Genomic DNA, 13,650 nt, shown 5'->3' with positions numbered 1-13,650 from the left:
TATGAGAATATAGTAGGCGGGTTGTTGCAAGTTCAGTTTCTCTTTTTATCCAATCACAGTATTACATGTATTGTGTGTCGAGAGAGAGATAAAGAGATAAAGAGAGATAGATAGAGACGGGTTTGATCACTTACAATATCTAAAAAAAATGAATGATGGATCTGATACTTGATATATTGCTAATTATATCTGTTTTTGGGTCTGTCTCTCTCTCTTTTAATTTATTTGTTCAAAATTGATAGAATGAATAGATTAAATCAATGAATGAATGAAAACTCAAGAGGAAGAGGATAGGATGACGAGGAGACTACTGTACTGTGCTGCACCCTTCAAATAATTGAGTGATCTTTGATGTTCAGGGAGGGATAGCGGTCTTTGAGGGGCTGTTTCAAGTTGAAAAAAATTATTACCGGTCTGGTTGCCCCCAAACCCCTGCAGGTTGATGAAAAAACAAGGAAGGTTGTTGAATTACAGATATTTAAGTAAAAAAGTATCTACTGCTGCGGTACACCGAAATTCAATTAATTTTAAATCCTGAATTTGATCAACAATCAATCATCAAAAGAAAATAATTCTTTACACGTGTAAATAAATTTTATATGTGCATTGGGAATGAACAAAGAAAGAAACATAAATTTGTACAACCACCAAATTAACTTTAAATAATTATATATTACTAGTATTTTATAATATTATAATATTATTATTATTATATTGTATTGCTGGTCACTAAGTGATAGAATCCAGCCAAGCTACTAAAGAGATGGGAAGTTTCAAGCATTCATTGACTCCACAAACAATAAAAATAAGGTAGCATTCCTCGTTTTGAATACGAAATAAGATGATACAGAGAAAATTTCGAGATTTTCTCTATTTATACTTTGTTTTGACATCTTTTAATTAAACTATATGTGAGCAGACTTTTTATTTTACTCACCCCATCACACACCACAAGCCTTTTAAAACTTGAATCTTGGTTGTTAAAGTTCTATTCATTGTGGTTAGTTGAGTAGTTGATCAACAACATAATATATCTATCTATCTCTAGAGTAATAGAAAGAAAGAGAATATATTAATTAAAGAGATGGATCAAAAGCAATTCAAAAGTGTATTTGCTTATTGGACTGTCAAAGATACCAGTAGCAATAACAATAATAATAACAATAACAATGCTCAAAGACAACAACCAAAACAACAACCAAAACAACAACCAAAGCAACAACAACAACAACAACAAATACAAGTACAACCACAACAACCAGATGTATCAGTAACATCAACTGCTGTCAATATTACAAATGTTACTATTAATAATAATAATGGTAGTATCAACTCTGGCTATAATAATGTTGTTGTTGCTCCTCCTCAACAAACATTAATACCTAATAATAATAATAATAATAGTGGATATAATAATGTTCCATCACTATCAGTTTCATCATCTGATATCAATAACAATGTAAATAATAATAATAATAATAATAATAATAATAATAATAATAATAATAATAATAACAATAATAATAATTATAGTAGTAGCTTCTTTAATGAAAATAGAGTAGTTGGAGATGACAGTAGTGTTGGTGAAAGTAGTAATAGTGGTTATTCATTACCAAACAATCAACTTGAACAACAACAACAACAACAACAACAACAAAGAACTTCATCACAAGCCTATTCAACTATTTATTCTAATCCTCCATTATTGTCATCATCGATACTTTACAATAATGAGATGGTACAGTTGTTATCGAGAAATGACTTTAATAGTCCTTCAACCAACAACAACAACAACAACAACAACACTACCACCAACTATCACTCATCATCCTATTCGGCCATGTACGACTCTAAAAATGCAGATAATATAAGTATTGATAATACTGACACCATGTCAACTGGTACTGGTGGTTATTCACTCTATTCTGATGCTTCTGCCATTGCCAATCTTAGACAAAGTGCAACATTTGAAGATGAAAAAGAAGAGGAGGAGAAATACAAACTATTGGAAAAGAATCGTGATATCCAAGACAAGGGTAGGGATTGGAACTTGGAGTTTCAAAACCTACTTCGTCTTCCCTCTTCACTTGACAAATTCCAAAAACTTACATTTATGGCAATGGATTTTGTTCGTGCTGCTGAACACTATGGTTTCATCATCATCAAGGAAATGTTTATGCCACTTCATCTTAAAACTATTAAACCAATTGATATTGGTGGTATTGCTGGTGGTGAAAAATATATGTAAGATAAAAGATAGATAGATAGAGATAGATAGAAAATGATTTATATATCTAACCTTTAATTTTTAGTTGCCAAAATATATTATTTAAATTTGCATATGATCAAAAGATTGGAGATCAATGGTTATATGGTGGAAAATATCCATCTGATTTTGGTGCATCGAAAGCCGCTGGAAATGAATTAAGAGGATTATCATGTTTCTTTCAAAATATTATGGATAATGATTTAGGTGATAAAATTAATGTTCCACTTATGTGTGTAATTGATTATTATGGTTATAGATTGTATGTATAAATATAATATAATGAACTAGAAAATGAGAATTTAATATTAATATTATAATTACTTTTTTTTTGAAAAGAGTTGCTATTTCATTATTACCAATTACAAAATCATCAATTATTTATGGTAGTTGTGATGGTGGAAATGTAGTTCATGATGATGTACCAGAGGTAAATGATATTATGGAAAGAGTTGGTGAAGTTATGAAATTAAAGAAACATCTTGCTGGACATAATCCAAAGGCTGTTTATGGACCTGGTGACTTCGAAATTCATAAATCTGAGCGTGGAGAATACTATGCAATTGATTTTGCTCGTTTATTCCCTCCCCAGGCTTATTTTGATATTGATGGGTATGTACATAGATACAATTTATTAAAAAAAGATATGTTAATCTAACTAACCTTTTATTTTAGTAATGCAATTGCACATAGAGAAGTATTTTTTAAATTACTTAGACCAGAATTCTTAAAATCATACGAGAAACCATTATCATCAGATTCATTTACAGGATGGGGTTTAAATGATCCTGATAATGAAAGACATAACAATGAAATCATTGAAGCTACCACTTATCTATATGATATTATCATTCCAAAGGCTGCTAGAGAGTTTGAAGATCTTTGGAAGAATGGACAACCTACGACGTGGGATATCTGTACCGAGGTACATCGATTTGGTATTAGTTTACGTCACCTTGGAAAACTGCGTAATCGTACGACTCATCCAGAGTTGCGTAAAAACATTCTCAATGAAATGGTTGCGCGTGTATTGAAATCACAGATAAAGGAAGAGTTGCGTATTCATTTGTCTGGACATTTTATTGGCTCGGAAGAGAAGTGTATTCAGACGATTGTCGATTTCCTCAACCGTATATTCAACGTGTTCCACTTTGACGTGGACAAGGGGTATTGGACCATCACAATCAAGAGTTTGTTTATGAACAAGTATGGTGCGTTGGGATGCGGTCTCTCCGAAGAAGAGCTCGATTCCAAGTTTGACCTGTCTCGTGTGTTGTCCATGATCGATGTCATGGCCAAGTTCCAGCACAAGACAGGTGTCAAGTTGTCGAGTCGTATTAAAAAAGCGTTGTTGGATAACAAGACGGCCGTGCGTCCACGCATGCCAATGGTGCTGTACACAGACATCAAGGATGTGCGTCCAGTTGCCAAGCATTCGAATATGATTTCGCGTAGTGAAGGTATATCACTTTACATGAAGGCGTTGGAGATGATCTATGCCAACCAGGTATACTATGATAGACCCGTGCAGGAAGCAGACTATGTCCGTTTCAGCGATGACTATAGCGAGGAGTTGTCATTGTTGGAAACGTGTCGTGTCAAGTTGCTGCAAGCGTCGCGTAGTTCGACAACCGACGCATCGTTGTATCATTTGTTGGGGTTGGTCGATTTGGAGAACTTTAAGCTCAAACGTGACCGCAACCACTTAAAGATGGCACTCAAGAATCTCAACACGTCTTTGGCATTTGGCGTGACACCCGCATCGTTGATCACATTGGCGACAGTGTACACGTTGTCGGCTGACTATAGGATGGCATGTAATACATATAAAAGATTGTCTCAGTTTGATCCGCAGGTGGTTGTTCCGCTACTGTTTGACAGCGCGTCACTCGGTGCACCATACTACAAGGTTGGCGTCGACTATATGATCGATAATGTGTTGGTAGCCGTGCAGCAGCTCATCACCATCATTGATTTGTTCAAGACACTGCCAGACAAGCACGCACTACTCGAAGCATACCGTCAGCATGTCGACCGTATTGCGATCGTCACCTTGTTGCGTGGCGTCAGTATCGGCACACACGACTACCACCGCGGTGTCATTGCTATCCTCGAGGTACAGCATTCGACAAAGGTAGAGTACGCCGACCTCAACCGCATAATTGGCCAGCTCGTTGACGAAGTACTCGAGCGCGACTGCTCGGTGCTCGACATGCACTTGGAAAACTCCAAGAACCTGCACAATATCCCCATCCCCTTTTTGTCCTACATTATCCTCGCCGAGTACTCGCCGCTACTCCGCAACAAGGTGCAGCAGTTCTTCCTCGAGAACCCACTCTCCACATTCCATCCCGACGTCATTACCAAGTTTTACTCGGACCAAAACATACTCAAACTGCTGTTTATGTATTCGCCAGCCATCCAATTTGACTCGCTCGTGCTGCGCTACAAGGATTTCGATTATTCACGTCTCGCCGAACAGACCAACATTGTATCACTCAAATTGTACAATATCTATTTGTCGCAAGAAATACTCGACTCAATCTTTGACAATTTGAGTGCTGGTGTGCTCCAAGAGCTCAACTTTAACAATATGAATATCAACGATTCGTTGGTGTTAAGGGATCGCCACAAACCCGTCTTTGAGCGTGTCAAGAGCGTCCACCTCGGCAGTCTCAGTTCGTCGAGTATCCAGGTGATCCAAGTCATCTTGGAGGCTGCCAGAGACAGCGTGGAACAACTCCGTGTCGAACACAATGTCTCAGAGTTGTCAAGTGTCATCCGGTCCATGACCAAGATCAACTTGCTCGAGTTGTCCTCTTACAACTATCCACTGGAACACCTTCCACCCAATGTAGAGACACTCAAGATATCGTGTGAGGTTGGGTTAGACACTGCTACCGACGTGTCACCCGTGACACAACTCATGCGTGCATGTCCAAATGTCAAACACCTTACACTTCAATGCGATGCAATTCTCAAGGATCTCGACACACTCCGCAACTATCCAATTACAAGTCTTGATATCACAGGCTTCCAGTACCTCAACAGCGAGAGTTTGTTTGTCAACCGTACCGACTCGAGTTGGCCATCTTCTCTTGGATCACTTCGCGTCTACTACTCGATGCGTGCCAATAACCCACTCGACCAGTTCGTCGCACCACTCAAGAATCTCAAGACACTCAACCTCTCAACACAATATGTAGCAGACGATGAAATTGAAAAGATCCTAAGTAGTTTGGACCAAGTTGAAGACCTCAGAATCTCATCCAACAACTACCGTTTCAACTGCAGTAGTCAAGTCATTTCACGGTCAGTCAAAAGACTGGCTGTTGCCATGGCAACGTTCACACCCGACAACTACTCTTATATTGGTGCCACATTCCCATTCTTGCGTGATTTGTCAATTGAGAATCCACGCCAGTTGTCAGATCTCACCTTTTCCAAGCTTATTGATAATCTCACCACTCCACTCGAAGGATTGTCACTCGACACTTGCTTTGATATTACCGAGGCATCAATCATGACTGTTTGCAGCTCCAAGTCCTCTCAAACACTCGAAGAGGTCAAACTTCGCGACTGTCCAAAGATTCAAGATGTTTGTTATGTAAAATTGGCAGACTCTATCCCCCGACTCAAAGTAATCAGATATTCAGCCGCTGCACTTAGACGTCATCAAACCAATATTTATATCTTGAAAAAATATCCAACTATTAAATTAGAACATGTTTAAAGAAAAAAACATAACAAAAACCAAATCAATTAATAATAATAAATAAATAATTATTGTAAATAATAATAATTATCCACCCCTTTTTGTACAAACTAAAAAATAATAATTACAATATTGTATTTATTTATTTAATAATTTAATTATTATTATTTGAATTTAATAACCATTGACCTTTATCATTTTGATGATAATGTATTGGTTTCCAAGATTCATTTCTTTGTAATCTTTGTTTAGCAAGTTTTCTTTGTTCTTCTTCAACTTTTTGTTTCTCTTTTGAAATGAGTTTGTGTTTCCTGTTTTATGTGCTTCCATTACACCTTTCCATACCAAGAGTGAGTTGGTAGGTAACAATCCCTCATGAGGAGGTAAAATGATTTCTGTTGGTGTTAATTCATGTCTGTCAATTAATTTTGTAAAGTCGCAACTATTAAAAGAAGAGTTGATGTCCAATTGCTTGTCCCAATGACCTTTGATTTTATGTAACTTTTCCTTGCCCCTGTAAACTGTACTTTCAAAATAATTGTATGAACCCATAAACATTGGTTTGGCGTGGAACATTGATTTGATACGATAGTCATCTCTGTCATTTGTCACACTTGTTTGACCAACGTACTCCATAAACCCTCTAAATAATCGTAATGCCAAGTTTGGAGTTGCCGATGAATAGGTTTGATCAAATCTATCGAATCGAACCAATATATCTCCTTGTGTACCAAATTTAACATGGGTTCCCATGAAATGACACCCTAAACCTATTGTAGAAGTGACTTTAATACCAACATCACCTCTACAACATACGGTAATTGAAAAGATGGGAGGATGATGAGAAACATTTTCAGTAAAAATGTCTACTCTTGTTGCACCAATATCCAAATGACCTTGATACGTTTCACCAAGGATTGGATTCAATGGTTTCTTAAAGCAATCTTTAATCTCCATGAGAATCGATCCAAAATAACAATATACTTGTAATAGACGTTTCTTTTCATCTTTAATGTCATTTGCTTGGAGTAGTAGATCGAAATGGGCAGTGAATTGTTCAGACATGAGTTGAATCAATGATTTTGGTAGTACACAAGCACCAGGTAAGGAAATGATCGAGATATCAGCTCCAATATGTAACTTTTTAATTATACCAAATATAATATCAGATGCTGATTTTCTACTATCACTATCATCTTGTTCGGCTTGATCTACAATGTTTTGTATGTCTTCATCTTCCACCTTTTCTTCTTGATTCTCTTTAAACTCTTTTGGTATTTCTTCTTGTTCTTCAATTTCCAGTTGTATTAATTTCTTTTTTCCCATGATTTAAATAAATAATAAATTAGAATTAATAAAAGGGTATAAATAATAAATCATTATTTATAATCAAAATAACATACAGTTGATGAACATTGATTTAAAAATTTGTAGTTTGTAATTGTACAATTACCCCTAGCTATCTTTTCCTCTTCGTTTGACAATTTGAATGTTATATAACAGATGAATTATTTATCACGATCATCATCATCACCATCGTTAACGATGTCCATGATAAGAGTGAGAATACACTTGTTAGTTAGTTGGTTGGTAAGATGAGTTGGAGATATCTATCCAGAGAAGGATCGTGTTATGTTGGTTATTATTGAATGATCTACAGATGATCAATCTTTCTTTACATATTACATATGTTTTAAGATACATGTATATATATAAGTTATAAGTTATAAGTTATCTATCTCTTTTATTGATCAATAATCATAAGTGCTTGTATGGCCATCATGACGAAGTTCAAACAATTTTAAAAACTTTTATTCGATCACCCGAAGCGATGCAAGTGTAATTTCATTTCGATCATTGCATATAATTTAATACACACCAAAAGAATGATAAAGAGTTTATCTTCAAAATGGATGTTGATATCAACAGCTGCGAGACAACAAACAACAACATCGTCATTAGCTAGCTGTAAAAAAAGATGTATTTCATCATTTAGTTATAACACTAATAATAATAAAAATAATAGTTATATCAATACAACTACAACAACCAATCTAAACTATAGAAACACAACATTAAATATAAATAATATCATATTGTCAACAACACCATTACAATCAACTACTGTATCATCATCATCGAACTACCAACAAAAGAGAAATATTTTTGGTGTATTTACACAAACACCAGATCAAGTACATAAATCGTTAAGCAAGACATTAAAGTATACACCTGAACAAGTTTATAATGTCGTATCAAAAGTACAAGAGTATAGAGACTTTTTACCATTCTGTATCGATTCGAGGATCACAAAGATAGTTACACCTGGAAAATGTTTTGAAGCGATATTGACAGTTGGAGCAGGTGCCGTCAATGAAAGCTATACTTCCAAGGTGACACTCGACCATCTCACCTATATCAATGCCAGTTCAATAGACTCTACCATATTTCACAATCTCTCCTTTACTTGGAGATTCAAAACTGGTCCATCTACAGACACTTGTACTGTCGATTGTCAATTGGACTATCAATTCAAATCATCATTACATTCAACCATGATGGACCAATTCTTTGCCAATTCACTTGAATCAATGATCACTGCATTTGATAAAAGATGTGATCAACTTTACCACAATAACAACAAAGGTCGACGATAAATAATAATAATCGCGAATAAATAATGAATTAAATTGTATAGCATAATATTAACAAAAAGAAGAAGAAGGAAGAAGAGGATGGAGTTTTAATTATTATTATTATTATTATTATTTATTAATCGATTGTGTACAAAATCTGTTATTTATATATATATCTAAATTATTTATGTTTTATGGTTTCATTGAAGCCAATTCACCTTCTTCATGTAATTCTTTAATAATATCAAAACCACCAACCAATTTACCGTCGATATAGAGTTGTGGGTAGGTTGGCCAATTACTGTATTCCTTTAATCCATTACGAACGGCCATATCATCGAGAATGTTGAAAGAGTCGAAAACAAAACCGTCCTTTCTGAGGATAGCAACAGTCTTGTTTGAGAAACCACATGCTGGTTGATCGGGAGACCCCTTCATAAAGAGCATGACTGGTGCTTGATTGACCAACTTTTCCAAACGTTCATTCAACTTTATCTTTTCCTCTTCTTGTTGTTTCTTGATCTTGTCCAATACTTCTTGTGATGGTTGTTGAGCTACTGATAATGGTTCATTGCTATTGTTGTTAGATGTAGTGTTGTTGGTAGTAGAGTTACTAGTGACTGAACTATCACCACTAGCTTGTGTATGGAATTGAATAGCTTTCATTGTCAATTGTGATGGGTCGGCACCAATCAACTGATCTTCAATGATACCATCCTTCATGAAAAAGAATGCTGGTACCGATTTAATATCAAACTTTATAGAGATTTCACTAACCTTTTCAGCTTCAATCTAAAGATGAGTTATAAATATATATATAGTATGTTAATATATAATCTATATTGTTTATTATTTCTATCTATCTATCTGTATGTCTATCTCACCTTTAAGAACTTTAACTTTGGACATTGAGTCGCCAATTGATCGATGATTTGATTCATTTGAAGACATGGTTTACTCCAATCAGCCCAAAAGTCTACGACTACATATTTGTTATTAACAAGGGTGGTATTTAACTCTTCTAATGCTGTCACTGTAGTTGCCATCTCTCTCTTTCTTTTAGAATAATATAATGATAGATATTAAATAATAATATGTTGTTAAACGAAAGTCATTGAAAAGAACAAACAAAAAATAAAAAAATAAGAAAACTTGTGACATAATCATTTCTATGAGAGATATGCATCCGAGCTGATTCAACTCAAAATATACTAAACAGAATTAGAATAATAAAAGTTAGAGCAGTTATCGTCTTTATGACAAATGGATAAATGATATGATCACCATTCTTATAGCCCGGATGAAGAGTGGTTTGGTTGAGAATATAGCGCGTGCACAAGAGGTTAAATAAAATTTCAATGTCGATTCATTTGTATTACATAACAACATAATTTAAACTTCATTCTCATAGCATGTATAACAAACATGAGCACAGCGTTTAGCTTTCATTATCGACACATTCAACTTGTTTGGCACTCAAAATATCTTCAAAATTGGGTTGGCGCAGCAAAGATCTTTGCAACCACTTCGAGAGGTACGCAAACGATAGCACTTCGAGTCCATCTTTGCACATGGTAAAAGTATTTAATACCAACTTCCACTTCACTTTGAATTTTAATTACTTTATTATCTAAATTGAAAATAATACATGTATTGTCAAATTATTTTATCTAGTACTGGAAGTAAGTGCAATTTTCATTTGCTGATAAAATTCAATTTTTGACCAGGTTTGATCACGATAGTGACTATGGGTGTTGCATTCAATGTGATGCTATGGTCTCGAAACATACAATGAAAACTCATAATCATCGAATTAGCGACAAACATATCAAACAATACAATCTCGTATGACCTCTCCCTTTTGTTCTTAATTAACTCTTATTTGTTTTATTATTATCATATATTACAATGTAGCATTATTTATTAGTAAACTAAAGGAAATGGTGGGAGAAGATGATTTTGTTAAAGCAAACCTCCTATTCTTGAAAAGAAAGCGACGATTTACCCGTTTCAATCAAGCGATGAAATCTGACAACAAGGCTGAGGAAGGACCATCAAAATATGAAGATTTATTAGCGTTGTATCCTCTGCGCTTTTTTCGAATGGTTTACTCATCGAGAGCATTGCAAAGCACAAGTAAACAAACATTGGTATTCCAAATAGGCAAGTTGATACAAGATCAATTAAAAAATATCGATTCCTTTAACACGAACATGGACAACATCTTTATGGTTTCATTGACAATCCAAGGGATTTATCATTCAAACTGACCTTTTAATGTACCCCTGTCTACAAGTTTGTTTGGTAAATCCCCTGGATTTGATGTCCTAACAACCAAGAATGTTTAGAATTATATGTATGTACAAAATCTACTTCTATTATTAAACTCTTATATAATCTCCTCCTTTTCCCAGTCAACAAGAAGAAGGAAATATTTCCCATTCTTTTTTTATGGAAAATCAGATACCCTGAACAGAGTTGAAATTAATTGATCTGGTTGGTCCACTCCATCATATATATATATATATATATATGGCTTTTAATTATTTTGATATAAATATTTATATTTATTTATTATAAATAAAATGAAATGTACATTGAATGAAAGTTTGTAGGTAGGTAGGTTGTTTCTTGTTTCTTTTTTTTTTTTGTTTTGTTTTAGTTTTGAATTTGCGATTATTTCTTTACAACTATATTAATTTAAAATTAAATGGTTAGAGTTAATATATTTTGATTGGGGAGGTCTTTTTTTTTTTTAAACGAATATTAGTTAGTTACCATTAAACTTTAATTTAGTTTTACCAATTTTGATGGTATCACCAATTTCGAGGTTATGACGATCGATTGTTCTACGATTAATTTTGGTGCCATGACCAGACCCAATATCCAAAATAGTACAGGTGGTATCGGTCACTTCAACCTTGCAATGCATACGAGACACTTGTTTGTCGTCAATGACGACACTACATGATTCCGAACGTCCAATGGTATTGGATCCAAGTGAAAGCTTGACCTTTTTAGGCTTGGATCCTGGTGAAGCATTGACAGGAGTGTAAACCAAGGTAGGAATGAATTTTTTACCCAATCCACTCATCACTAGACCTGGAGTTGGTGAATTGTTGTGACTATTGGTATCGCTATGATTATTGTTGTTATGATTATTGTTGTTGATATTCATTGAGCCTACAAGACTGCTAGACTCTTGATTTTGAAGGTTGAATGGTAAAGGAATGTGACCGAGAATGTTGTTGGATGGTTTACCGTGCTTTGATTGGTTCAAAGTATCAACCCAATCCTCCAAAGATACTTGGTGTTTTGCCTTGAGAATAAATACACTCAATGGTGTAGTCAATTTAAACGAATATTGTAAATCATTTGAGATTGTTGTATCACATATTTGAACATCTGTATATTTTAATGTAATAACTCCTTGTGGTGGCTAAAAAGATATAAATATAAATCAATAAGTAACTTATACTTTTGTTGTTTTTTACATTTCTGTTGTTTGTTTGTTTGTTACATACCAATTTAGAAGATTTATAATAATAAAGACATTTATCTAATAATGCAAAGTAATATTGTTTCCAAGTGATTTGACCAGTGATTTCATCATCCTCCATCATCATGAGATTACCAGTCTTTTCCTTTTTAGCCTTTCCAATGATATGTGTCGATTTGTTGTCAATCTCTGCCAAGAGCAATAAAAGTCTGTTCAACTCCATCTCACTCTTTTTCTCAAACAATGGATAGACCTCTTGGAATGCATTGAAACGACAGGTATAGTCGTTCACCTCCAACTTGTCCTTGACCAATTTCTGCAAAATATTGCACCAACGTTCAAAATCCTCATTGTTGGTGGCACAGATTGAATCGATACGTTTTGGTGAAAACACCTGCATAAAGTAATTACTAACATCCGGTGTCTTCATATCAACGATATTCTTTTCAGTCAATCCAATTGGTGGTGATACAAATGAAATTGAAATGATTCCCTTTGGTTTCTTTGTCTACAAATTAAAAATTAAAAGTTAACCATCATTATTCATATCATATATATATATATATATATTTCTTTCTTTCTTTCTTTCTCTTCTTTCTTTCTTTCTTTCTTTCTTTCTTTCTTTCTTTTCTTTTCTTTTATATTTACATTTCTTGATTTATAATAATATAAACTATTTCCATTTAGGGCAAAATAATATTTCTTCCAAGTAGAGTTGAATCTCTTTTTGTAAAGTTCACCTTCGATGATACATGCAGGTGCACTTTGATCAACTTCAAGATCTTGCCATGGATCTTCGATGATGGTAAGAAGAGTAGATATCTTTTTGTCGAGATCAGACTGCTTCTCGCTGATAGTCTTGATGTCCATCATCTTTTTCTTTGACTTTTCATCGATCATCTTGAGAATGGCATCTTGTCCACCTACTCCACCTCCAATAGTTGCCATTGTCTGATTGTAGGCATCTCTGTGCATAATATTGGCTCTCTCTTGAAAGTTTTGAATTAAACCTTCGTGTTGGTCTTGAATGTCTACATCGTCGCCTGAATGATCGTCATCATGATCAGATGATGACGATGATGATGATGAATCACTATACTCATCATCAGATATATCTACCAACTTGTAATTTGGTCTTGTATGTCTAAGTGCCATCTTTATATCTCTTTGTATCCTTTATCTTATCTTTTCTTATCTTGTCTCGAAACTTGTTACTTTAAGGAATGATACGATAGATACTAATATATATATATATATATACACACTAAACTAATAATAAATAATATTACAATAAATAGTACAAAGGGGATGATGAGGAAGGTAGTGAGTGCGTAAGATAAGATTATATTGAGCAAGCGAAGCTAATCAACTTGAAACTAAAAAAAAAAATTGAAAGCTGAACAAAAACTGCAACCAATAAAATTTTTGGTGTTGGATGTTGTTGTGAATCTAAAAATATTTCTGATCGTCGATTGTGGATGGGTTCGGTTGGGGGTGCAAGTCTGATCTTTTATAAAAGTGTCTACTCTGTAGG

At 34.3% G+C, this 13,650-nt stretch overlaps 7 protein-coding genes across 7 annotated transcripts; 3 read left to right on the top strand and 4 right to left on the bottom strand.

Moving 5' to 3' along the window:
* Positions 1-1,084: 1,084 nt before the first annotated feature.
* On the top strand, positions 1,085-4,069 carry DFA_03960 (uncharacterized protein; the record flags this gene model as incomplete). Its single annotated transcript, XM_004366313.1, has 5 exons — positions 1,085-2,244; positions 2,313-2,528; positions 2,606-2,878; positions 2,942-3,396; positions 3,978-4,069. 5 exons carry the CDS (start codon positions 1,085-1,087, stop codon positions 4,067-4,069), a joined length of 2,196 nt encoding a protein of 731 aa, XP_004366370.1.
* Positions 4,070-4,859: 790 nt separating this feature from the next.
* On the top strand, positions 4,860-5,999 carry DFA_03959 (uncharacterized protein; the record flags this gene model as incomplete). The annotated part of the gene is made up of 1 exon (XM_004366312.1): positions 4,860-5,999. The coding sequence occupies one exon, from the start codon at positions 4,860-4,862 to the stop codon at positions 5,997-5,999; it is 1,140 nt and encodes a 379-aa protein (XP_004366369.1).
* A 136-nt stretch (positions 6,000-6,135) lies between these two features.
* Positions 6,136-7,307, bottom strand: DFA_03958 (oxysterol binding family protein; the record flags this gene model as incomplete). The annotated part of the gene is made up of 2 exons (XM_004366311.1): positions 6,136-6,267; positions 6,327-7,307. The coding sequence occupies 2 exons, from the start codon at positions 7,305-7,307 to the stop codon at positions 6,136-6,138; spliced, it is 1,113 nt and encodes a 370-aa protein (XP_004366368.1).
* Positions 7,308-7,867: 560 nt separating this feature from the next.
* On the top strand, positions 7,868-8,638 carry coq10-2 (putative coenzyme Q-binding protein; the record flags this gene model as incomplete). Its single annotated transcript, XM_004366310.1, has 1 exon — positions 7,868-8,638. The coding sequence occupies one exon, from the start codon at positions 7,868-7,870 to the stop codon at positions 8,636-8,638; it is 771 nt and encodes a 256-aa protein (XP_004366367.1).
* Positions 8,639-8,809: 171 nt separating this feature from the next.
* Positions 8,810-9,663, bottom strand: DFA_03956 (glutaredoxin family protein; the record flags this gene model as incomplete). Its single annotated transcript, XM_004366309.1, has 2 exons — positions 8,810-9,409; positions 9,502-9,663. The coding sequence occupies 2 exons, from the start codon at positions 9,661-9,663 to the stop codon at positions 8,810-8,812; spliced, it is 762 nt and encodes a 253-aa protein (XP_004366366.1).
* A 441-nt stretch (positions 9,664-10,104) lies between these two features.
* DFA_03955 (uncharacterized protein) lies at positions 10,105-10,420 on the bottom strand (the record flags this gene model as incomplete). The annotated part of the gene is made up of 2 exons (XM_004366308.1): positions 10,105-10,247; positions 10,408-10,420. The coding sequence occupies 2 exons, from the start codon at positions 10,418-10,420 to the stop codon at positions 10,105-10,107; spliced, it is 156 nt and encodes a 51-aa protein (XP_004366365.1).
* Positions 10,421-11,387: 967 nt separating this feature from the next.
* Positions 11,388-13,271, bottom strand: DFA_03954 (uncharacterized protein; the record flags this gene model as incomplete). The annotated part of the gene is made up of 3 exons (XM_004366307.1): positions 11,388-12,056; positions 12,142-12,624; positions 12,765-13,271. The coding sequence occupies 3 exons, from the start codon at positions 13,269-13,271 to the stop codon at positions 11,388-11,390; spliced, it is 1,659 nt and encodes a 552-aa protein (XP_004366364.1).
* Positions 13,272-13,650: the final 379 nt, after the last annotated feature.

This window comes from Cavenderia fasciculata (genome assembly GCF_000203815.1).
Source record: "Cavenderia fasciculata unplaced genomic scaffold Scf_Dfasci-G-b-285a01.f1-5, whole genome shotgun sequence".
In the NCBI taxonomy this organism is placed as follows: Eukaryota; Evosea; class Eumycetozoa; order Acytosteliales; family Cavenderiaceae; genus Cavenderia; species Cavenderia fasciculata.
Note: the sequence above shows the minus strand (reverse complement) of the source record. Positions and strands in the feature narration are given on the sequence as shown.